This window comes from Mizuhopecten yessoensis, unplaced genomic scaffold (assembly GCF_002113885.1).
Source record: "Mizuhopecten yessoensis strain PY_sf001 unplaced genomic scaffold, ASM211388v2 scaffold4411, whole genome shotgun sequence".
NCBI classification, from domain to species: domain Eukaryota; kingdom Metazoa; phylum Mollusca; class Bivalvia; order Pectinida; family Pectinidae; genus Mizuhopecten; species Mizuhopecten yessoensis.
This window is the reverse complement of record NW_018405533.1, coordinates 468,788-496,019: the sequence shown is the minus strand read 5'-3', so window position 1 is coordinate 496,019 and position 27,232 is coordinate 468,788. Positions and strand designations below refer to the sequence as shown.

At 37.1% G+C, this 27,232-nt stretch overlaps 2 protein-coding genes across 2 annotated transcripts in view; both read right to left on the bottom strand.

The window, feature by feature from the left end:
• LOC110448978 (BMP-binding endothelial regulator protein-like) overlaps positions 1 to 12,940 on the bottom strand; it is a 115,176-nt gene extending 102,236 nt beyond the window's left edge. The window contains exon 1 of the mRNA XM_021495533.1: positions 10,972 to 12,940. Coding sequence (XP_021351208.1) covers positions 10,972 to 11,095 — 124 coding nt within the window. The 5' untranslated portion in view covers positions 11,096 to 12,940. The remainder of the gene's footprint in view (positions 1 to 10,971) is intronic.
• A 511-nt stretch (positions 12,941 to 13,451) lies between these two features.
• On the bottom strand, positions 13,452 to 18,121 carry LOC110448999 (agglutinin-like protein 2). The gene is made up of 3 exons (XM_021495571.1): positions 18,094 to 18,121; positions 15,573 to 17,159; positions 13,452 to 13,471 (listed from the first exon to the last, which is right to left on the bottom strand). Exons 1-3 carry the CDS (start codon positions 18,119 to 18,121, stop codon positions 13,452 to 13,454), a joined length of 1,635 nt encoding a protein of 544 aa, XP_021351246.1.
• Positions 18,122 to 27,232: the final 9,111 nt, after the last annotated feature.

Here is a 27,232-nt window from a genome sequence, read left to right as displayed (position 1 = left end):
CACCTGTTTAAGCTTATCTGCATTTTATGCAAATAGATAATTTGAACAAATTCAGAAAGGGAAAATCCGAAAACCAACGGGCTGATATAAGGGGTTTTAGGACCAAATCCATTCAAACAATTTAAATTGTATTTTACGTTTGCCGGGAAAGGAGAAAGGACAAACGAGGTCGAAATCACTGAACGGGATAAAAAAAGCATCAACCCGATTTTGATGTCTCGTTCCAATATTTATATCAATTAAAAAATCAAGTTTTATACATTGTATATAGACAAACCTCCTAAATATGCTTCATTTGATTCTGGTTTCATTAATCATATAAATATCCATGATAACGATCTATGCACGAATGCGTCATAATTACAGTAGTGAGTAAAACATCTTGGTCAATATAGGTCAAATGATCGTTAAATAAGTGTAAAATTAATTACCAGTAATAAATCAATCGTACTGAAGGACGATAATCTGTTATATCCATACCAGCACGATCAGCAATCAGGCGATCTTCAGTATACGGTTAATCAATTAATAAAATATATCTCATCGGCAAATCAATATAAAGCATGATCAAAACGTATGATCGATTGATCTGGTTTAAAAATAGATATGGCACGTACGTCACGGACGAATAAAAATCTGTGACGTATGTTCAACTTAAATCTATAAATCAATCAAATATCGTTTATCGATTTTTATTGATCTTTTCGTCTGAAAGGAATGTGGGTTTTGAAAAATAGTTCACCAAGTTCAAAGGTCCGTTTTATCTCTGAAATCGTAACGGTGTTTGTTATGGCGGAATTAATTTACATTATGTATATGTAAATCAAGTTTCGTCTAGATGTAAAATGGAATTACAGAATACGACTTTCATATCATTGACACACAGTGTTAAAAAAGACCTTCGTGTGTAGCTTTGATGTGGCTGAACCAGAATTCGCTCAGTGTTAAATCTGTGGTTTATCGTTTTTTAGGTCTGTATTCATTACCTAGACATTCTCACCTTTGTATTACCTAACCCAGATATCGTTATATATGTCGAAATATCGTCCTTGTTTTCGAATACTTTTCAAATAATGAGACTCTTTCTATTTTTCATTTATGATTCTTACGGGTGTCACATTATATCGGAAAACCGGTATATCGTAATATCGTATCGCATCGCAATATTGTTCAAAAGCTTGTTCTTATGTTTTTGCTTTGTGTTACAATTGTGCAAATTACAACACCGATATGCCAATAACCATAAAGCAGGTGGGATTCAGTTTAAATTTTATAATCGATGAATCGATGAAAATCTTTAATCTGTGTGATTCATATTTTACATGACTAAGTGTGATAACAATTGAGCACGTTTATTCTATGACAATATATCGGGATACGTATCGCAATATATTCATTTTGTATTGCAATATATCGTGATACACTTTAGGCGTATTGTGACGCCCCTTAATTTATCCTTATCTTACCGTCAATATATTAAACGTTAATCCTAATTGACTTGCTTAACGAGATGATGTATAGAAAATGTATGTGCAAAAGCAAACGATTATCATTTTTAACATTCTCGTTTTATCCAGCGGATTCCCCATGCTGATTTTCTTGAATTTCCGGGGATTTCCGGAACATCATAATTTAACTTAAAGAACATAATTCCATCTCGGTCAATCTCAACTTATTTTTTATACAACCTTGATTTGATACTTTCAATGTGCCTCAGTAAATTGAATATTTTGCGGTTATTTTATCTGTTTTTAGGCGAAATCTATCAGTTTTCTTTCAACTAAACATGAAATAATCATAACATTCATCGGTAATATCTATGCATTTCATTTCAATTTCATTATGGTTAAGCACACATCTCTGTTAATTTTAAAAGCAGGGGGAGATGAAATCGCTCACGTGCGCTATCTTACTTAAAAGTGGTCTCAACTCTAATTCAGTACGAGATTTACTGCAGATTAACAAAATCCGAACCCGTACCATATTCTTTAAAATAAATGACTCGGATTAAAACTTAATTTCTGTTTTCGTCTATCGTCGCATTCATTTAACATACTGATGTGCAGTTGGTGTATTGCTGCAAAATGTTATTTCATATCTCATTTGAAGATGGAAATTGACATAGCATGGTATTATACAATCAGTTGATGTGAGTTTTAAAGTGAATATAAGGGTTCATAACGGAAACCATAACGACAGGATAGCAATCGGTTTTGAAATTAGTTTGTTTCATATCATACTACGGTTTTATTGAATGTCGCTCCAGGCGAAATCATTCATTCCCAAAGTTTTTCCGTTAAATAGAGAAAATGCATACAGTTTCGTACAGGGCCAAGTCTATCAAGATAAAGAAAATATAGAAAGTAAAGACACCTTATCCCGTGAGACTTTGAACGAGACTTACAGATGACGAGACATTTCTCTATAGAAAGATGCAATTAATTGTATTTCGGTCAATTGTTCAAATCCGGAGAAGCGTCGGACCGGATTCGTATCTAACTACTAGACTAACCACGCCTATGAAAATCGTCTGTCATAAGATTTTCTAAAATACTGTTTCAGTTTTTTTAACGTTGTTGATAAAATAAGTGTGAATAATCGTAGCATTTGAAATAAATCTCGACAAATTTAAGTAATTATAAGAATACTTAACTTTCAAATCTTATTCAAAATCTCGAGCATAGATAAAAATACGTCATGCATGTGTTTACGCAAGATTGAATTTCTAAAGGGTATTTCAATCAATTATCGCTTCAAAATGTCTTCTGATTCCGGTTCACTTTATTGTATGCAGTGTTTTCGGTTTTTTACTTTCTTGATTTGAGATAAATCTTATGAAAAGGATCATATCAGCGAGAATGATCGTCCTGCTGGCTTGCGACGCGGCTTAGCTCTTTAACATTACGTTAATGTGGTACGGGCGAGCTGTGTGTCTGTTTATATAGTGTGGCTGGGTACGGAAGCGTAGGAGGTAGGAGGGGAAAAAACCAGGCAAGCAGTATATTAACATTGTCAATATATGTACGTGTGTGTATGTATCGTATATACAAATGTCGAGCTTCTGTACAAAACTCAGTTAACTGTTTGTTTGAAGACACGTTTACGTACATCACGTAATACCGTATTTAGATAATAATTGATTCGTATGTTGTTGAACGAGTTAAAGGGTCGATTCAAAGTAAGAACAGATCTCGTGGGCACGTTAACGGTTTCTCTCTATCTTTGTAGCAGAATTACGCATACATGTATAATCAAAATAGTGAACAAGAGCAAACCTCAGTCGAGCCCTGATAACTCGACCCAGTTAGACGAGTCGCATGTCACGCGAAAAGATAACATAGTCCCAAACTATATCATTCTTCCGTTTTACAAATCTTGAACATCCAGATAACTCGAACCTTTCCTTTAGACCGGAGAGATTCGACTTAACCGGCTTTACTGCATTAAAGAAAGTAAGGTACCCATTTGACCTTTTTTCGTGTAAAAATTAAGACATACATGTGTATGCGGACTGTGTCAACAATGCCGATATGTCAATATGATACAGTGTTGTACATCAAGAGTGAATCTTGTTTAAATCAAAATTTATTTCTTAAAAAGCAAATCCCCGAAATCTTTCTTGGCAGTCCTTAATTTTCGCAGATTTGCTTAAGTACCCAAATTAACGAGATTTATTTCTCCGCAGAATGTACATGTAACTTTGCAGATTGTATTTTTCGCTGAAAATCGTTACCGAGTCATTCGCGAGTTTTAGATTTGGTTTCGTTTGTTTGTGTTTTACGTCCTTTTAACAACTAGTTCATTTAAGGACGTGCCAGGTTTGGTTTGTTTGTGTTTTTCGTCCTTTTAACAACTAGTGCATTTAAGGACGTGCCAGGTTTTGGAATTTTAGAACCCTGCGAAAAACGGATAAATGCTCCCTAAACTTACACCAACATCATATACGAACCAGACGACTCTATAGTGTCAACCGTCTTTGTAGTGCCCAAAGCCGAATTGCTACTGGTTCGACATAGTATAGGGGGTTTAGCACGTCCCTAATGGATGTTTGTCATACGAACATGACAACCCTTTCTCTAGAACGTTCATTCACATATATATATATATAATAAACATAAATCCGCCTGAAGAAGCCCTAGAAGGCAGAAAGGCCTAGCGGACGATCTGAAAAATTTGTTTTTATTCTCTCTCTATATATATGTACATATCGTTGTAACAATGAAGGACGATTTCCTCGCCTTGTAGCAAGGCTCGAATAAAACAATTAAGATTATCTCCCTTTGGATTGCTATTTATAGCCCAGTGACTATAGCCATGGATCTAAAATTCTAACGATGTTTAGCTTGTAGTCTCATTGTTGGTCTAACTATCTGTTTGTGATAGTATATTGCGATGCCTGATTGTAGGTTTAATACATTTTTTGTTTATTTTCTTGAAAATTTACTTATTGTTAATTAGTACTCTGGTTCTATCAGACTATCAAAGGTAGGAACAGATTCTGTTAGTCCCGTATAAACGAGGAAGAAGTACCATCTAAAACGGAGAAGAACTGAAATAACTGTCTCGAGTTGTTTTCAAAGTCACTATCTTGTCCCTTTAAAAGAGTAACAGTGATGTGTCATGTACAATCACATAGACTACGTTCCACAAGTCTGCAGTCTCTCATGGTTGTAGCTGTATAGTTAGCCATTAACATTTTGAACTATATAGACAACATTCGATATCTTTACCTATATCTTATCTATTTTAAACACACGTGCAATACCAATAAGTCACGTGAACTCGTGGGTATTGTACATTGTACGGAGTATTTGAGAACATCGTGGACATTCCAAATTAAGATATAGACTAATCAAATACCATTTATAATGCTTCTGGGGTTAAAATATAGAACAGTTTAACAGTTTACCCATACAACTTAAACTAAAACTAAAACACTATGTCTGGATTATGTAAATATAAAGTGGCGTGCGATCAGCTGTGCGATTTAACTCCTGATGACTACCCTATACCTCGGTTAAATTGTTCAGCAATATTAAACACACTACTACTACAGTAGTTTAGATATTTTAGCATACTTACGCTAATGTTTATGTCCCCGATAAATCGTACAAACCCTCAAACAAACGTGTCTTTCAAATAAAAAAAAATCCTCCCCAAGAAAACCGCGATTTAAATGATTATTTTTTCAAAATCCGTCGACGCCATTTGAGAATTTTTCGATACTCCTCATTTGCATAACCAATTTTAAAAGCTCGTCCTGATTACAAGCTTTAATTAATTCAAATCAGACACAAAAAAAACCGAGGTGCATTACAACATTTCAGAATCAATTACTCAATTATTTCATTTAATTAAGATGCATTGAGAGATTTATGCAAATCACGATCATTTTATTGAAATGCGACAAAAAAAATGTTCGTTGTAACGGTACGTAACATACATTAAACGATAAGTTTCAGAAGAGCAATCATCTAAATCGTACATAACTATGAAAACAAGATTAAAAACACGTTTTTTTTCAATTTATGCAATTTATGGGGGGGAATGCAAGTCATTAGCACGATAAAAAACACATATATGTGTGAATAAATCTATAAATATCACCGTGACTTCATTCGATAAAACACGGATGACGCAAGGTTGTGTAATTAAGCCCCCATCATCAGCTCCCTCGCCAAGTGTGGTTTAGATGTAGTTGGGAGCTGAGTGTCTGAATTCGCCTATATAGATGAATAGGGTTAAGGTTTATCAATAGAATTATCATAGTATAAGATCCTGGCGCATATTTCAGCGATATACAGCTAGTTACTAGGCTCTCAAGTCTGGCAAACAGTCAAAGATTTAACATCCAGACCTGTCAGACCTAGACGTGGGACGATACGGTGTCATCTGTTTCATCTGTGAAACTGAGAACAATTATCAGTTTTAGCAGGCCTTTTTTTAAACAGAATAGTTCCTTTACCGTTTGAGAGTTACTTCTTTTATTATGTTTTTGCTTCTATTGTGAGTCATATATGTGTTTATATTGTGCAATTCAACTATTCATATTTCTCAATAACGCCGAACCCTTTGAACTCTAGACTGCTAGTACAGATATTATATCTGCCTGCACCACCACACAAAGTTCACATACGTAAGCTTGTGGTCCTGTTAAAAAATCAATTTCTGCTGACCAGACCAAATTTAACGATAGAGAATTAGTAGTCTATGCTTTTTTAATTTGTCTTTAGCACGGCCCATGTCTTTGCATTATTATACGTTTGTTCAGTGTGTTTAGTAGCTTTTTAAGTAAGCGTCCCTCTGAAGTGGCCAGCTCATATTACGACATTAACAAAGGTGTGTCAAGATCTGACTACATGTACTCCGGTAAAGGACACAGATTTATTATGAACGTATTCGAATGTTTAATACTAAATTATTCTAAGGGTAAAGTTTAGTAGAAGCCGTATTTAGTTCATAGCATCAGGAACTCGAAGAACGTTAACGCTTCTCAAGTCAAATGTCGATGATTCATTGAAGCAACGGTAAAAAAAGTACAGTAGCAATTGATGCTATTCTGAAACTGTCTGAGAGAATTGGCAACAGACAGCACCAATATGTCAACTTTTGGCTCCACCACAATAGCTGAGCATCTAATTTCCGAAATGGTGAATTTCCGTAATTTATTATTTGAGACTGAAAAAGAGGAGAAAGAAAAATATAAAAAATAACGACGACGAAGCAAAAAAACAATATTGTTCAGTCCATGGCAATTCTTGTCATGAAAAGAAAGTATGACAAGGAAATAAATGGATGTTGTTTGTTAAATGTGTGTATCGGAAAAAAATATGCAAGTGTTTTAATAATTAATTAATATTGTGGTCTCGTGTTGCGAAAAGTTGTGGGTTCTGGTGGCTTCGCAGTCGCGCCCTTGTTTGAACGACATTTTACTGTAAGGCGACGTGTCCCTTGTTTTGGGTAGGGTATTTTGCTGTTACTTTCATTATGTCTTGTTTTGGGTAGGGTATTTTGCTGTTACTTTCATTATGCCTTGTTTTGGGTAGGATATTTTGCTGTTACTTTCATTATGCCTTGTTTTGGGTAGGGTATTTTGTTTAATTATGCCTTGTTTTGGGTAGGGTATTTTGCTGTTACCTTTATTACGCCTTGTTTTGGGTAGGGTATTTTGCTGTTGTTTTAAGCATCCCTTGTGTTAGGGGAATGTTTTACTGCTAAGAGAGCCGTATTGTATGTTTTTGAGGAGGGATAATTCACTCCTTGTTCTGGTATTCCCATGTCTTGTGAATTACATTTTTCTGTTAGTTAAATTATGCTTGCTTTTGTGGTATAACTCACTCATAAGAGCAGTATCCCTTTGTTTAGTGTGTGCTTTTGTGTGTATGTGTGTTTGTGGGGGGGGGGGGGGGGGGGTAATTATCTCCTATGTGCAGTAACCCTTTTAGTTTTTGCTTTGTTGGGGTATATTTCACAGTAAAGTGATGTATATCTTGTGTATAAGAGGGGGAGGGGGGTATTCTGAGTTAAGTGAATGATCCCTTGTTTTTTTAGGGGGGATTCAATCCTATTTAAAGTATCCCGTGTTTTAGGGAGGTTGGGGGTTTGGGAGGAGGGGAGCACTCGTAGTTTAACTATCCCGTGTTTTAGGGGGTTATGTCTTCCCGAACATGTTACCATTGTGAAGTGTTTAGAATATCGTTATGATATTGATGGCCCCTTATTAACCGAACATGTTACCATTATGAAGTGTTTAGAATATCGTTATGATATTGATGGCCCCTTATTAACCGAACATCACCGTCATAGCCGGTGTTCCGTGAGAGTAGAGGAACCTCAATACGTTCAGTCGTTTTTCTTCACACAGGAAGGATATGGGCTATTAAGATCAAGTGCGTTTCAAGATATAGTTCCTCAAATGTCACTGAAAACATAAACACGCTGGTAAGTAAGTGGTACTGGTTTCTAAGCGTATTGTCACCTGGACCTGGTAGAGCTATTTAAGGGGGAGGGGGTTGATTTGAGCTGTAAGAGCTCGGAATATTGGTGTATACATGATAATAAGTAAATCTCCTACGCACCCAGATGATGATGCACGGTTCCTAAAGCACTGGTGATATCACGCAATCTTAACCCCGCCCAGTCATAACTCTAAAAACCTAAATCAATCATTCGTTTTATTAACGCTAAAATCAGATACTGTATTTATCTGTTTCTGTAAAAGCGCAAAAAAAATATGTATAACATGTAAGTGCTATTTATGGAGTTTAATTAGTTTAAAATATTGATATGTAAATTTCACTAATTTAGATATATACAAAGATCGTTCCTAATTAAATTTTTCAGTCTGGCGATGTACCTCTCCTGCAGCGTTACAAATCAGACCCTTGCAGCTTTTTAAAAAATTGTAAATTTTCAATAAAATGTTTTTCTCAAGACGAGTACATTGTACCACACATTTGTGTTATACTATTTAGACTTTCGATCAACACACAAACCTGGAGAAATTGACATTTTTAGTTGGTATTATAAATCAGCGATATGTATATTATGATGTTTGAGGTACGTTAACGTCCCGAGGGTGATGCTAATGAATCGTCACGCCCAAATGCTTTGAGGCATCCCCAGTGATTTACTGTTCCTATTAATGCATAATTTCCATTATCTGAAACCTTAGTTCTTTTGCTCTCACGTGAACAATCTCGTAACTCAACCTTTGTACGTATAGAGCGAGTTCTGCTTGAGAAATTCCTGGTCCACATCACCCCAATGTGGTTTGCAGAAATAAGGTTAACTATTTTCTACTCACTTGTGTGTCACGCCTGAGTTGTTCTTCATGAATTCCGCTGACTTATCATCATGTTTTATAAAAGATAATCGTAAGTTTTTTTATACTTCCACTTTGGCCTTGTACATCATTTTTAAGTTTGAAACATAACACAATGATGTTACAGTTTCCATTTTTTTATATTTTGAATCAGACAAACTGTATTGCCCTCAGTCGAACAGGTCTGTTACAAATTGCTATTCTAAACTCTATAAATGATAATAACACGGTTGAGATATTTTCAGTAAAATAAAAGTCTATTTTTACAGTTATGCATGCTATATTTTAAGAACATTTTGGTTAGAACGTCAATTTTAGAAACACACATAATCAACTTTTAGTGAATGAACGGTATAAAATCTAAATTTGAATTTAATGACGGTATGTACAAATTAAATTTTCAACTTATACATTGTATAAACTCAAATGTTATGGTTAAATAACACTAATGTGCATGTATATAGCTATCACTCATATACTTGTTAGACGTGGAAATAAGAATTTACAGTTGATCGAGTACATGTCAAGAGAAATATTTGACAAGTTTTAAATTCAGGAATTTAATTCAGGTTTATATACCCTTTACCCTCATATTACTAAGAATTTTAAATGATTTGCCAAATAAGGGAAATGTTTAAAGAATTTGACTGAATGAAACTAATGATGAATGATGTCACTTTCCACTTTAACAGAATCGTGTGCATGATATTTTATAAATCATTTAACACTTAATGAATTCATACAATTAAAACATTCGTATGACTGAGACGGATGTGTGAAGATTGACTGTATTTTGACGTATATCGTATTTTACATAAAAACATCCACTGGTCAATTAGTATGGCACTGTAACGCGTGTTTCCGCATTCAATTCTAAATTCCTATTGTACATTTCTCAGCATTTTAAACTTCACGAGTTGTTTAACATTTACATTTTGATATGTGCTATCCAACATCAGCAAAATCATAGAAATAAACCCTTGAAAAATTGCGGAATGTAAATAATTGACAAGTAACGTTTACATTTATTGCTGTCTGTCATGTACAACGAATGTTATGCACACACGACCTCTTGGAATATACTGTGTATGTTTGAATGGAAAGAAAAACATCTGGGATCTTAACCTGTGCTTTCTCCCCCTCCCCAGCAAGTCCCTCCCTTATTCCTCTCACACAAACCATACTAATCATAGATATACTGGACGATACTGTTTTCCAATTTATCATTTGAACTATTACGAGTGTATGTCTGGTATCGTGCAGGCATCGCTTTCGTTTTACAATCGGAGAAATTATCACTAGGCATTACAGTGTGGACAAGGATTTACCGATACAAACAACCCCACTCTGCAGCCACTGTAGCACCGCCAATAACACATTCCACTAAGATTTGTCAGCTTGCATCGTGTAAATTAAATTATCTGGGCGATATCTTTGTAGGAATGAATATTACGCGTACACAAACCACACTTATGACGTCGTTCAAATATAGGTAGGTTATCAATAATAACAAGATTTTTAACCGATTACAACTAAATGTAATCAGAAATATCAAAATATAATGCGAATTGTTTGATTTTAAAGCACATGAGCCAGACTTTATATTTAAAACTATACTTAGAAGAATGGTTATATATATATTGTGTATTATTAACTGTGACCATTATATCATGTGTATGGCCCCTGAGTTGTTTTTATTCTTAGAGTTAGTAGATACACTGTATTGTGTGCAGTGCCCTATTCGTACTGCTTACAGATACAGCATCAAGCTACATATTTTGGAAAAGACTAAAATCGAATCAATTTAGCTTTAGAAAAGACAAATATTAAATGATGTCAAATTCAGTAGTCGATATGGCAAACTTTTCTAGTTTCTTTTCAAATTCAAAGAAAGTTAAATATGATATAGACGCCATTAAAATGCTTGATATTTTATAATGTCACTGTGCTTGTTTAGAGTTTATTACCATCGTGTGTATTTTACTCAATAATGCGCGTTAAGAATGTCACCAGCGTGAAACGGTGAAGTGCATTTTTATCTACATTATTATGTAATAGACACTTGTTTATGGTCCAATTGTCTATACTAATCTACATACATCAAGTCAAATGAATGCTTAAATAAAAAAAAAGGTTACAGCACTTACCTGAGATTTGAGCGTCGACTAAAGGTGTTTTCATCACAATTACGCCTAAAATCCCCCAGAATAGAAGAACGATCGACACTTTCGTTGTTGACGTTGAATCATCGTTGAATGTATTTGTACACATAGTAACTCTAGAATAATAATTGTCCCACTCAACATCCGGGTATTGTCTATCTAATATTTCGGTAATTATAACCAATAATATTGATTAATTGTTCGTTTTATCAAGTGCAATTATTGTACTTGGTTTTCTGTATTTATAACACTTCAGAAAGTTTGAAATCTGAAACTAATGGCGTAGAATTATTGGATTTTTTGCTCTTGTGTTAAGTTGAAGAATATTTTGATTTTAAGAATGTGGTAAATTCCGACTGTGAATTAAATCTCCATATGACATCTTAATTACACCGTTAATTAGCCTTCTGGTCGACGGTAGCGTTTGACACCGTTCCAGATAATTACAACTTGGGGCTATTCAAACCCTGTAAAAATTACTCAAAGTGACGATCGCACACCATTACATATGAATGCCTGTCAACAGTCTGACAACTGGAATCTTCCAATTTTTTTAAGCAATATTTTTGTTTGAAAATAAATCCAAACAACCAATGTGTGTTTTCGGTAGGTTTTTTTTTCTATCTCCGAGAAACAAGGAAAGTTAAAAGAAAACACGTGTATGTATATTATGTATCTCTATCTACGCGTGTATGCACGTGCTATGCGAACATATGTTTAACATCGGGGTTTGATTGTGAGGTTAAAACAGATTTAAATAGTTTCCAAACATAAGATGATTTATGTAAATATTTCTACACGTCAACATCAGTTCTAATCATTGGAAGGATATCGCAAGATGTCCAGTATGAAATATCGGCGTGTTCGATACGCGCTGTCAAGTGACAAATTCCAACAGACGTTCTAAAAAGGTTACGTTTAATACAAAGTTGCTATCTCTGCATTCGGTTCCACGGACACGCGCCTTGTTACGTAAAGTCATAACACTCAATACGTAATTCCTGACAGCGATGAAACTATCTTAACGTCATGCATGGTCTGATGGTATCCATTCATATTTGTTCAACCGTTCCAGGGGTGACACGAGTAAGCACTAAAAGTCAACGGACAAACTCTCTTAAATATCAACATGCCAATATCACAAACTAAAACATATTTCGCCGTATTCATTTTGTTTTAAATCACTACTGGAAACACATATATCCTGTTTAAGACACGTGTTAAATACTTCTCCACTATCACATAACCCTTGTGCTGTAAAAAAAAATTCACAGGATCCTACTCCAGTGATTGGTTCAAATTATTTATCAGGATCCAATGGCATTTTGTCAACCGGTGCACATGTATAAAAATCCGAAACACCGGTATTGTTTCCATTCATTAGACTACGCCCTCTGTACTTAATACACAGAACCACACTGCTTCTCCGGCGGTGGATCACAGTTGAAACAAACGTCCGATCCGTGTTTTTACTTCAATTTATACCTCTCCCCGCCCGTGTACAGACAGGCGAGTGAAGACAGAGACTATTTGCTCTATAGTCATAGCAAAAAGCTTGGTCGATCATTTCACGGCCTGACTGTGGTAGTGTATGTATACACTGGGTGTCTTTTTTGTGTAAATACTATATGTTCCCGCTCAGCCTATCGTCTGTACATATAGATATATTTTTCACGTCTCACTTCTAAATATCCTTGTGTCTCATAACCGTTAAGTATAGTCACAAGTAGATCGACTATATATCTATGAAGTTCCGAGTATATGCGTGCTTGGCTAGTCGACACATCAAGGGAAAAAGACGCGTGAAGACTTCTTTAGAACAGTGGAAAGAGCTTATACAGAGAGGAAAAAACTGACGAAAAATTTCCCTTTTAGAAAATAAGAGTAAGTGAGTGAGCCCTGTTTACACACACGTATACACAAAATCTACACCCTTTCAATGAAAGGGACATCTGTCTCTCACATCACCGGGAACCAATAGGGGTTGTCACTTTCAGCTATCGGGGCAGGAGAATTTAAAGCCCGGTCGGCGACACGATGTCCCATTGGATCAGGTCTAACGTTGTATATACCCGCTGTTAAAGGTAACCCTCCAATCGTAGAGTCCCGACGAGGAAATCTAATCAAAGTGTTGACTGGAAATGTACATGGGTCTGTTTAGCCCCTTAAAGTATGATAAGCGTGCATGTACATATACCTGTGCTGTTTTTACCTGTGTAATATCTGTGTTAGTTTTACCTGATAGTTAAACATTACGCAAAGGTGTATCAATATTTTACGTTGTTTGTTATTCATAAGTATATTTTGTTATGTTGATGATAGATATATTTTTGTGACATGTTAAATATTATCTCCCAGATTTATAAAAGATTAGAAAGTCAAGTAAAATATCTGTAAAATGGAATTATTGTTCCGGGTACCAGAGAAGAGTAAGCCTTGTTTAATGTCCATAGTTATATAATTAGCTATGGTGGTGATGTGTAGGCTGTAACACATATATGTCAAAAGAAAGTAAAGAAAACAGGACACACACAGAGTTTGAAAATTGAATTTTATTATACATTAAAATCATTCATGTATCTTTGGGTACATTAAAATCAAATCATTAATCATAATCTTCTGAATATGAAATGCATTAGATGTTATTTTACCAGAGAAAAGTAGAGATATCTTAAAATGTCTTGAAAAGGACACCCGGGATCACAGATTTAATTATAATGACGTCTAATCATGAACCATAACCCACACATACTGACAACCACAAACAAAAAAATGTGTATTTTAGTTCGGCATGATTTGTCTGAATACAAAAGTATGATTTACTTATAAATGTTTAGCTCAAGCCTCAGAATCACACAACTTCTGGACTTTAAGGAGTTCTCAAAACTCAACATATTTGTCAAACATCATTGAAGTTAATACTTATATGATAAGAAATCAACCCTTGCCTTGAAATAGAAGACGAATTACATTATACGCTATATAAAAGCTGACTAAATAAAAGCTGACTATATAAAATCTGACTATATAAAATCTGACTATATAAAATCTGACTATATAAAATCTGACTATATAAAATCTGACTATATAAAATCTAACTATATAAAATCTGACTATATAAAATCTGACTATATAAAATCTGACTATAGATAATCTGACTATATAAAATCTAACTATATAAGATCTGACTATATAAAATCTGACTATATATAATCTGACTATATAAAATCTGACTATATAAAATCTGACTATATAAAATCTAACTATATAAAATCTGACTATATAAAATCTGACTATATAAAATCTGACTATAGATAATCTGACTATATAAAATCTAACTATATAAGATCTGACTATATAAAATCTGACTATATAAAATCTAACTATATAAAATCTGACTATATAAAATCTGACTATATAAAATCTGACTATAGATAATCTGACTATATAAAATCTAACTATATAAGATCTGACTATATAAAATCTGACTATATAAAATCTAACTATATAAAATCTGACTATATAAAATCTGACTATATAAAATCTGACTATAGATAATCTGACTATATAAAATCTAACTATATAAGATCTGACTATATAAAATCTGACTATATATAATCTGACTATATAAAATCTGACTATATAAAATCTGACTATATAAAATCTAACTATATAAAATCTGACTATATAAAATCTGACTATATAAAATCTGACTATAGATAATCTGACTATATAAAATCTAACTATATAAGATCTGACTATATAAAATCTAACTATATAAAATCTGACTATATAAAATCTGACTATATAAAATCTGACTATAGATAATCTGACTATATAAAATCTAACTATATAAGATCTGACTATATAAAATCTGACTATAGATAATCTAACTATATAAAATCTGACTATATAAAATCTGACTATATAAAATCTAACTATATAAAATCTGACTATAGATAATCTGACTATATAAAATAACTATATAAGATCAGGCCTCAGGCCATCAGGAGTATAATATATAGACCATCTTAGAGGAACACAGGACTTCCCACACAGAATTACACGTAGGGTTCAAGTTTTGAAGTGTGTATGATTCAGTTTATAAATATTATTGAAGTAGAATGTACAGTATTATAAAGGGTTCGTTTTACGCAGGTTGATTTAGGACATATTTCAGTAAAAGGTTACAGTATTTTAACGAGTAAGTTTTATAAAGGTATTGTATTTAAAGTTACATTATTATACAGAGTTGGGTTAATGCAGGATAATTTTAATACATATTTCAGTAAAAGGCTACTGTAATCACAAAGGGTAAGTTTTATAAAGGTTATTGAATTTAAAGTTTCATTATTATACAGGTTTCGGTTTACGCATGTTCAATTTAGGACAAATAACAGTAATATTTACAATGTTACAAACGGTTCGGTTTACAAAGTGTATTGAAGAAGAAGTAACAGTATTATACAGGGTTCGGTTTATGCAGGTTAATTGAATATTTATTTCCGTTATACACAGGGCTCGTATTATGTAGGTTACTTCAGTACAACTTAAAGGATTCGGTTTATCATGTGTTATTTTAATACAAGTATACAGATTATTGGGGTAGAGGTTCCAGTATTGGGGTAGAGGTTCCAGTATTGGGGTAGAGGTTCCATTATTGGGGTGGAGGTTCCAGTATTGGGGTGGATGTTCCAGTATGGGGGGTGGAGGTTCCAGTATTGGGGTGGCGGTTCCAGTATTGGGGGTGGGGGTTCCAGTATTGGGGTAGAGGTTCCAGTATTGAGGTGGACGTTCCAGTACTGGGGTGGAGGTTCCAGTATTGGGGTGGATGTTCCAGTATTGGGGGTGGAGGTTCCAGTATTGGGGTGGCGGTTCCAGTATTGGGGGTGGAGGTTCCAGTATTGGGGTAGAGGTTCCAGTATTGGGGTGGAGGTTCCAGTATTGGGGTTGAGGTTCCAGTATCAGTATTGGGGTAGAGGTTCCAGTATTGGGTAGGAGGGTCCAGTATTGGGGTGGAGGTTCCAGTATTGGGGTTGAGGTTCCAGTATCAGTATTGGGGTAGAGGTTCCAGTATTGGGTAGGAGGGTCCAGTATTGGGGTGGAGGTTCCAGTATTGGGGTGGGGGTTCCAGTATTGGGGTGGAGGTTCCAGTATCAGTATTGGGGTGGAGGTTCCAGTATTGGGGGGGATGTTCCAGTATTGGGGGTGGAGGTTCCAGTATTGGGGTGGGGGTTCCAGTATTGGGGTGGAGGTTCCAGTATCAGTATTGGGGTGGAGGTTCCAGTATTGGGGTGGGGGTTCCAGTATTGGGGGTGGAGGTTCCAGTATTGGGGTGGAGGTTCCAGAATTGGGGTGGAGGTTCCAGTATTGGGGTGGATGTTCCAGTATTGGGGTAGAGGTTCCAGTATTGCGGTGGAGGTTCCAGTATTGGGGTAGAGGTTCCAGCATTGGGGTGGAGGTTCCAGTATTGGGGTGGATGTTCCAGTATTGGGGTAGAGGTTCCAGTATTGGGTAGGAGGGTCCAGTATTGGGGTGGAGGTTCCAGTATTGGGGGGGGAGGTTCCAGTATTGGGGGGGGAGGTTCCAGTATTGGGGTGGAGGTTCCAGAATTGGGGTGGAGGTTCCAGTATTGGGGTGGATGTTCCAGGATTGGGGGTGGAGGTTCCAGTATTGGGGTGGCTGTTCCAGTATTGGGGGTGGAGGTTCCAGTATTGGGGTGGCGGTTCCAGTATTGGGGGTGGGGGTTCCAGTATTGGGGTAGAGGTTCCAGTATTGGGTAGGAGGGTCCAGTATTGGGGTGGAGGTTCCAGTATTGGAGTAGAGGTTCCAGTATTGGGGTGGAGGTTCCAGTATCAGTATTGGGGTAGAGGTTCCAGTATTGGGGTAGAGGTTCCAGTATTGGGGTAGAGGGTCCAGTATTGGGGTGGAGGTTCCAGTATTGGGGTGGATGTTCCAGTATGGGGGGTGGAGGTTCCAGTATTGGGGTGGCGGTTCCAGTATTGGGGGGGGAGGTTCCAGTATTGGGGTGGAGGTTCCAGAATTGGGGTGGAGGTTCCAGTATTGGGGTGGATGTTCCAGGATTGGGGGTGGAGGTTCCAGTATTGGGGTGGAGGTTCCAGTATCAGTATTGGGGTGGAGGTTCCAGTATTGGGGTGGAGGTTCCAGTATTACTCAGGGTTCAGACGATGCAGGTTATTTTAAAACTTATTACTGTGTCTCACATCGAGGGGGAAAGGGGATACAACTAAGAACGTGTTTTCGAACCTTAAAGTTCTAAAGACCAATGCTTGTTTTGTTTTGTTTGTGCTTTACGTCCTATCAACAGCTATGGTCATTAAGGATGAGCCAGGTTTTCGTGAATGAAGGAAAACCGGAGTACCCGGAGAATAACCACCGACCTGCGGAATTTCCTGGGAACTGCCCCACGTAGGGATGCTGTTTAACACAAGATAAAACGCTATAGCCTTAATAGGCGAACTTTCGATTTCCAAATAGAAATGTCCGATCATAACTTACAGACTTCAAGATCAAAAGAGGTTCGGTCATACTTCCAAGTTCAAGAAATAAAAGTTTGGTCACACTTTCGACTGTAATAGGATTGATCGCACTTCCGAGTTTAATATATATATTGTCAGTTATACTGTATATGTATGCATGCACGTTCTTAAATGACCTAAGGTGTTAACAGGACAATTAACCCGTACATGCATGAGTTCAATACAGAAATGAACGGTCACTATAACGAGCTCGAAATAGCAAAATGTTATCATACATTCTGTTGCAATATAGAACAGTTTGGTCGTACGTTCGAGTTGAAATCTGGGCCAGTGATTCTGTCATTGATGCAATGATTTTATTTGAATATCCCCATGAAACGATTACTAGTGTAAAGGGACATGTAGTCTATAAACCTACGTCATAAGGGAATAACTACATAACAACATAAACAAATTCATTTTTTTTTTTATAAATGAATGCCTTTGTTCTATATGTCAAGAAAAGAACTGATGCACAGGTGGCGTAGCGCCACCTGGTGCAACGTAGTTACTCGTAGTTATTCCCCCTGACTACGCTTTATGCACTAGATTGCTTAGTTGTAATTACCCCTGTTCTCGGTGTGAGGACATGCCATTATTTGGCTTTGATCTTGATTAACATGACGGATGTCGTAAATGAAGACGCTAACCTTCAGGAACGTCGGGTCGTATTCTCTATGTTTCCTTTGGTCATATTTTTCGATTTTGAGTTCGAATTATGTTTTTGGTGACGTTTTCCTTATTCTTTTTTTTCTCGTTTCTTTAATTTCTTTTTTCAAAACCAGTGACATGTTAAGATTACTCCTGTGTACGTATCTGTCAATGCCCGATCTGACCGTTTGTTCAGTAATAGTTAAAGCTTTCATATTCAACTTAAAATTGTCGAAATTTCTGAATTTCTATCAAAAGAATTACTTATTCTTTTCTTAATTCATTTGTAGCGAGCATATCGATCTTTACACCAAGGGCTGTATAATCATTAGTGCGAAACCCACTCAAAATCTAAGTAACGTATTGAAGGGCACAGCCTAGAGGCAAATGTACTCAAAAACATGTGGTACAAAAATGTTTAACAGATAGCTGATTATAATTTTATTGAATTTTACCGACATTAGGAAATATAGAAGAGCTATTTATGAGCCCATTCACGCTAACGCTCGCGATAACTTTGTCCTCTGTTGAGGAACATTGGGCAATGTTACGACACGTCACGATTCCCTCAAAGTGCAAATATATCTTTCTATCAGCACGACATTGCTTGCTAGGGGTGTTCGAATGTTTTGTGGTTTACGTTCGGATACTGTCACTTTTCTTCATAACTCCCTCGGTATGAACCATAATGCACCAGATATGCTAAATGTATATACTTCTGAATATTTTCAAAACTTATTTGGAGGTCAAGTGTTGAAGTGAATGTGCACTGTGGTATATACATGTAATTAGGGGTGTTATATGCACATAAAGCCCAAATTAATCTTGACTTAATGCGCATGGCTATTAGTAAATTCTATATTAAAGAATGTATAATTAGTTCTAGCTGATTCATCCAGTTTTATGTATTCACATACCTGTATGTATGTCAGGGATGTTTGAAGGACATGTTATTTTGTGCCCAAGTTTGACCATTTTTACACCGGTTTCAACCAGCGATATCGCAATTAAGCATTATAAATGACATCATTCCTAAAAAACGTGGTTTGGATAGTCTTATGAATCCGTAGAAAGCGTCACATTACGGTCAGTTCCGTTAGACGTCCGAAACAGATCGATGAATAATAGAATCGAACGAAATGCTATCATTGTGCCCCATTGCAAGCGGAAGTAGGCTACAGGACAACTTTTAACAGCACTTTAGACGTTATTTTGAATCCTTTGAAAAGCTTAACTTGGCAAGTGAGCAATACATCAAACGACTGAATGACGATAAATTAAATTTCTGAAAAGGACAGCATTCTGGCGCATGATTCCCCTCTAATTCGCACAACTTGGTAGACTGAAACAATCGAATTAATGATCCAATTCATTGATAGATGGGTTCGAACCCCGGTCTGGTCGTGCATTTTTCCATCTCCTGTTACGCATATACATAAACTGGAAATTCCTATTTACTCTCAGACGCATACTATTCATGAACCGGAAATTACTAAATACTCTCAAATACAAAATAAATATAGACCGAAAATTACCACATAATCTCACACGCATAATACTCTCACATGCATAACAAATATAAGCCGAAAATTACCACATACTCCCACACGCAACATACTCTCACATGCAAACAATGATAATGACCCATCGTCATCATCATCATCATCCCCACATGGTAATGTGGACCCCTGTCTCTGGATCCTCCACTGACCACCACCACCACCACCACCCACCACCACCACCACTTGGCTGAGTTCCCTCCCTTGATATGCAGATTTCGGTAGCGTTATCCTTGCAACCTTTCGGTTAGTAGTTCGATATATGTGCTGTCTTGACACCAAAGCCGACCATGACGTTAGTCCTTAATAAGGAATAAGTTGGCCATCCCATCCCTAACGAAAGACGAAATCAATGTTGTAATGGAACACATGTATTGTAGATGCTATCTATTGAAATCGCCAAAGGCTCCCTAACATGGATACTTCTAATATCACTTCAACAATCTCGTCTGATATACAAACTTGTTTACGACCCTCTATGAGTTCAGGTGAACTTTGTGTACTGACAGCATCTTATATCATTTCCTCCTCTCACCAAGACCAATTTAGTGAAATGAAATTAGACAAAAATATGGATTTTTGAGAAATTGGGATAATCTAAGATTACATCCCTGCAAACACAAACCAATATAATAACTCGCTCATCTAGAATATCGTTCCTTGGTTTCCTTCTAAAAAAAATCTCATGTTCATTTATAAAGTTGAAAATCCACAATTTCCTGTTTAGTTTATTATGTATCCGTCGATGTTTTGTATTTTTTTCTTCCAAAGAAACGGTTATGAAATGTTTAAAGTGCATTAGTTTTAAGACAGTGCACCAATAACTTGGACCATTTTGATGATACGTAACAGTTTTCTCCTAGCGTCTTTCTCCGTGGTACCGCGCCTTTCTGTATAGCGGGGCGTGCCTTACACTATAAAGTATGTCTACGTCATTCATTGTAATATCACTTTGATAGCGTCTTGGTTATTCTTATCATCCAATAAACACAAATTGTATAGACTTTTTACCATGATCATTCATATGTATTCGTTAACATTATTACGTTATTTATATTATATGAAGGTTGATTTACTTACATAATAAAGGATGCACGACTCGCCAATATAAGCTCATTGGAGTGTATGGGGCTCATCCGGTTTCTTTGATACCGGGAAAAACTATCCAACATCCACATTTTTTAGTTTCAGTTTGTGCCAACACGATTCTGTGTAAGCTGTGTTTGTGACGACATGATTCTGTGTAAGCTGTGTTTGTGACGACATGATTCGGTGTAAGCTGTGTCTGTGACAACATGATTCGGTGTAAGCTGAGTCTGTGACGACATGATTCGGTGTAAGCTGTGTCTGTGACGACATGATTCGGTGTAAGCTGTGTTTGTGACGACATGATTCGGTGTAAGCTGTGTTTGTGACGACATGATCATTGGGCAGTTCGTCAACACGTGTACACTGCTATGCCAATTCGTGTCGAATACCTCTGTGTCAGTTCATATCGACACACATGTATCTAAGTTGTTTTCGACATATTTCTGTGTTAGTTCATGTCGACAGTAATCTATTTCAGTTCGTGTTGATATATGTCTGTGTGTCATTTACATGTATATCATTTATGTCGACAAGTTTCTGTACCACTTTGTGCTGGCACTTTTTTATATCACTCTGTGTCGACGTAATTCTATGTCATTTCGTGTTGACAAAACCTTAAGTCAGATTTTGTCGACAAATTACCATGCCAGTTCGTGGCGACAAAATTCTGTGTCAATTTGTGTCGACATACTTCTTCGCCTGTTTAGTTCGTATCGATAAGTTTATGTTTCATTCATGTCGACAAAATTTCGTGTCAGTTCCATCTTTTGTCGACATATATCTGCGTCATATCCTGTTGTCGAACGTCTGTGTGAATTCATGACGGCATAATTATGTGTCAACTTGTGTCATGCTCCTGAATCAATTTGTGACGGCGTAATTCTGAATCAATTTTTGACGGCATCATTCTGAATTAATTTTTGACGGCATCATTCTGAATTAATTTTTGACGGCATCATTCTGAATCAATTTGTGAAGGCATACTTCTGTGTCAACTTGTGTCGACATACTTCTGTGTCAGCTTGTGTCGGCATAGATCTGTGTCATCTTGTGTCAGCATACTTCCGTGTCAATTTTTGTCGGCATAGATCTGTGTCAGGTTGTGTCGACATAATTCTGTGTCAGCTTGTGTCGACATAATTATGTTCTTTTCGCTTCAAAAAGGGATTTAATATGTGTGAAGATCGGCAAACACGACAAAATTTACATATTCAAACTTAATAATAATTGTTTATTACAAGATACAAGTGCTTTTGTATCTGCACACGCGGTGTCAACATGCCAATTTAATATATGATCATACCATGTGACATAGTGGATATCGCACTTGCCTCTCACCAAGGCGGCATGGGTTCGACTCCCCGATCAGGTTACCTGCCGACCAGTCGGGGTTCTCTGGGTACTTCTACCTGTGTCCTCCCACATTAGAACCTCTGTGCGCTTTCATCTGGGACAACAAGAGCGATTAATATAAGTTGATAAAAAGAGTTCCATAATTGTTGTAAAATATATGAAGTTTAATATACTTATGTATTTTCCCTTAAAACTGGTTTGATACTGTATACAAATAAACAAATAATCTAATTAAATACATTGATAAAATTCTTGTGCGTATAACTGCACAAAGGGAAATGCAATGTTGCTCGATTTCGATTAGTATAAGAGTTCTATTTCAGCTCATTATGATCATGGAAAGGAAAGTACAGATTTTTATTTCCATTTTATTGTTAATGATTACTTGATGGTATCTACCGTACGAAGAAAGTAACCCTGGAGGTAGCACACAAAGTGCCACAGGGGATTCTTTTTAAAGCGGTAGAAACCGGGTGTTATATATTTTATTACGCGTTCATTACCGACGGCATTCACACACATGTATAGATCAATAGCTTATCTAATTGACCGAAAATAAGAGCGACGACGTCCATGGAAAATTAGATTCCGTCTGGAGATAGATTGAGATATCTATTCGGCACATTGTCAAGAATCCCTTAGACTCCATTCTAACAATGAACGTAAAAACTCGGCGATCTATTTTCAAGATATACTGGCGAAAGTTATCATTCTGTCATCCTTCATGTTATCATCGCCGTCATCGACGTATTTTTTTCTTGCTTTTTATGACATGACATGTCGTCTTTTGGAGAGAAAAATAGATGATTAAATCAAAACCGCCATCACTGTCACAAAAGATGCGAATGTTTTCCACAACATCTTAAGACGAACTTGTGACATGTATTAGTTCTTTTTCGTTGTTATCGTCAGTGCCTCCCATGAAATGTGTCAGCATTGATAGGCTTGTGTTCGATTTGCAATCAGGATTTTTAACCGTCAATGCCCATAAATCATCGTGACGTTATCATCGAACGTTCTATCACATTTATCATCGTCGTCGTCGTTTTGCCTATTTACATCTGTACGAGGACCGATTTTATCATCGTTGGTTTTCCTCGGCCTAATCAATTTCACTTGTCGTTAGTCTACATTAGACCATGATGTGTCCGTGCTGCCTCTCTTCTCAGTTTTCTAGAGTAATGGTGGCGCTAAACATCGGTTGTCAACGAGCGTCCGACCATTTTTTTGGCTCGAGTGAGTTATTTAAAATAATATATTAATATTTGACAATAAACCAAACACAGTTGGATAAACATAATAACGGTCAAGAATCGTGGGACTGATTGTTATATCATTCACTGATACACTGAATACAATAAGCTGAAGGCGCAATGCATTTTAAAGTTATGACGTTTCCAGAATGAAGGCGCGTGTAAGATGTTTTTCCCTATAGGTGCAAATGTCAGACTTTTCTCTCATATCTGGTCATGTAAAATAACGCTGGCCATGTAAGATAGCCATGCTTGCTCTTATATCTGGCCTTGTAAGATTATAAGACTCTTTCATGTCCAGGGGTGTAGGGTAGAGAAATTCCACCCTCGGACTTTACCAAATTTGAAAACGCCTCGGGTGGAATTTCCCTATCCTACACCCCTGAACATGAAAAAATCTTATAATCTTTTCCTTCTCAAAAACAGATAGGCAACCGTTAAATGCGGGAGAAAACGACTTCTACCAGAACGAGATATCCTTATTTACGGTTGTACTGATAAATTCTTTCCGACCCAGAGGACTGGACGGATGGCACGTGCAGGTTAGCGCGGATTTACGTTTTTTGTCACGTTAGGCACCTCGTGATGTACTAACATCGTCTGCTGTGACAGAAGTGAACAGGACCCACTGATTTCATAGCCGCATGTAGGACAAAGGAGTACTTTTTGACATTAAGCATTTCTTCTGCTCATAGGACTAGTTTCTTTTGCGTAATATCTCATTTTTTCACACAGATTTAGATGCACTTCGTTTGAGATATTGATTACAATAGAACTGTTCGCATCGGGTGGGGATCGGTAGTATTCTCGTTCTCACCGCTCCAGCAATGCTTTCCCTCGACAGATAGCAGTCTGAGAACAGACATTGATGATAACGAATGTCACACTAAAGCAAAGGAGCCTTACAAATATGGACATTGCTGGAATTAGGTAACGATACTGTAAACAGGAGGAGTATATATGTCTGAGCGATACACATTTGTTTGTTTGTTTGGGGATTAACGTCCTCACAACAGCCAGGGTCATATGCGGACGGGTGCCTAGGGAGACACAACAGCCAGGGTCATATGGGGACTGGTGTCTAGGGAGACACAACAGCCAGGGTAAGATGGGGACGGGTGCCTAGGGAGAAACAACAGCCAGGGTCATATATGGACGGGTGCCTAGGGAGACATAACAGCCAGGGTCATATGGGGACGGGTGCCTATGGAGACACAACAGCCAGCGTCATATAAGGACGGGTGTCTAGGGAGACAGAACAGCCAGGGTTATATGGGGACGGGTGCCTAGGGAGACACAACAGCCAGGGTCATATGCGGACGGAAGCCTAGGGAGACACAACAGCCAGGTTCATATGCGGACGGAAGCCTAGGGAGACACCGCATGAAGTAGAAAGTAAGAAAAATAGAAAAAGACAGGAAAGATAGAAAATGAAAAATATCCCAAGTGTTGCAATGGGGGCAGTAGATCAATGTTTGTGTAGTCAATGCCCCCTTAGTAGAAGATACGGAAGTAAATCCCGATTACACAGGGAGAGATGCACATCAACATTGGCTGCAAGGAGGTCTATTCTTGGTTTCTTCAATGTCAAAATGACACCAAAGTAAGGGAAAAAACAACCCGATTCTGCAGGGAGGGGGACTTAAGTCGCCTCGTTCGATCATGGGATATGCCAATGGTTCATTCGAGCTTGTGCACGTTACATTTAGCCCATAAGGCCATAAGAAGACGGATGCCTCGGCAGACACAACCGTGAAGTATGGAAGAGGAGGTAGGAGAAAAAGAGAATATGACAAGTGCTGAAAATGGAAGCAGCAGATAGATTTCGAGATCTGCATCGTCCCATTAGAAAAATGCACCGAAGAAAAACCCCGATTCCGCAGAGGCCGACAGCAAGGAAGCAAACATCGAAACTGTGTGCTTGTATGTTAACGATTCAGAGCAACACACAAACAAAAACTGGACAAAAAAATCTGGAGGACGTTCGAGTTATAAAAATGTATTTCATCCCTTGGTCTGTAACTCGAATAACAGCATTTCTTACGTGAGTAAACAGGATTCCTTTGGCTGAATTGTTCATTAAATCAACTGAAGTCCTCATTAAGGTGTGTGACGGAAATGACAGGTGAAGATGTCACCTGTCATTTTTTACCTGTCTGACACTTTATTTTACCTGTGATCATTTTCAACAGGTGTGTAATTGTGTAGTTATGTTGTTCGAGGTGTGGAATGTTTATTGGAAGAGCAAGTTTCTATTTACAACGTGAACTAGTCCAGAAAACCCTAGGTAATTCCATAGTTGTTTTTTTTTTTTGGGGGGGGGGGGGGGGGGGGGGATACTTGCTGAGGTTATGTGAAATGTTACTCAATGTTAGCAGTTTCCTTTACTCCAGCGGTGCTTTCAAATCGGTCGGAAAACGAAAGTTTAGGAGTTCCCTTCAGTTAAGAAGGGTCATGAAATTGGGTCACAGATGGTCCATAAGTACAGATTAATCATATCAACGCAATCAAAATACAGCTCTGCCAGAGACATTTCTTAAGCTTATATTAAATACCTTTAAGAATGCATGTCATCTTGCTCTGACTCCACAAACACGAGATATATTTATCATATGTGAAGACAATTTGCAGAAAGGTTGTAGGAAAAAATGTAGAAAAAACAAAGATACCAAGTACTGCAGTAAGTGCATCAGATCGATTCCCCGAAGAGACTAAGGCGTCTGTAGATCCCACATCACTCGCCCTGTGCAGTTAAATACAGTAACATGAAGGAAGCAAGTCCTTGTCAAGACAACTTAAACCGAAGGTGCGGACACTGTTGTAGATTTTGTCCTCGAATACTGATACTGTGGTATATTTCGCTCTTGTATGTTGATGCTTTGGTATATGTCGTATTTGTGTGCTGACACTGTGGTATATATTAACCCTAACCCCAAAACTATGAATTCATGTTTATCCAATATGCGTTCAAACCACATTCATTGTCGTGGCTAAAACACACCTAAGGAATGCCTTTTCCTTATATATCAAGGTACAAAAGTACACTTTCACTGAGCAAGATTTGAGAAGTACAGACTTTTTTAATAACCATGAATCCTTTAATAGATTTTTGATATTCTTTATTAAAGGAAGGTACAGAAACATCAGAAACAGACGAATTTATTTCAACATTATCTGAATTCCGTAGGGTGATCATTTTTTGAATTGCGTTATAACAGAAGTAAAAACAAATTAAATACTTGCAACTTACCTGAAATTCATTTTGTCAAATTATTCCGATGAAAGCAATCTTATAATAATTATCTGGTATATGTTGTTGTTTGGTGACGCTGTGGTATATGTTGTTGTTTGGTGACGCTGTGGGTTATGTTGTTGTTTGGTGACGCTGTGGTATATTTTGTTGTTTGTTGACGCTGTGGTATATTTTGTTGTTTGGGTACGCTGTGGTATATGTTGTCGTTTGGTGACGCTGTGGTATATCTTGTTGTTTGGTGACGCTGTGGTATATGTTGTCGTTTGGTGACGCTGTGGGTTATGTTGTTGTTTGGTGAAGCTGTGGGTTATGTTGTTGTTTGGTGGCGCTGTGGGTTATGTTGTTGTTTGGTGAAGCTGTGGGTTATGTTGTTGTTTGGTGGCGCTGTGGGTTATGTTGTTGTTTGGTGAAGCTGTGGGTTATGTTGTTGTTTGGTGGCGCTGTGGGTTATGTTGTTGTTTGGTGACGCTGTGGTATATTTTGTCGTTGTTGTTTGACGCTTGTTTCGTTGTTTGTTGACGCAGTGGTATATGTGTAAGTTTGCCGTTG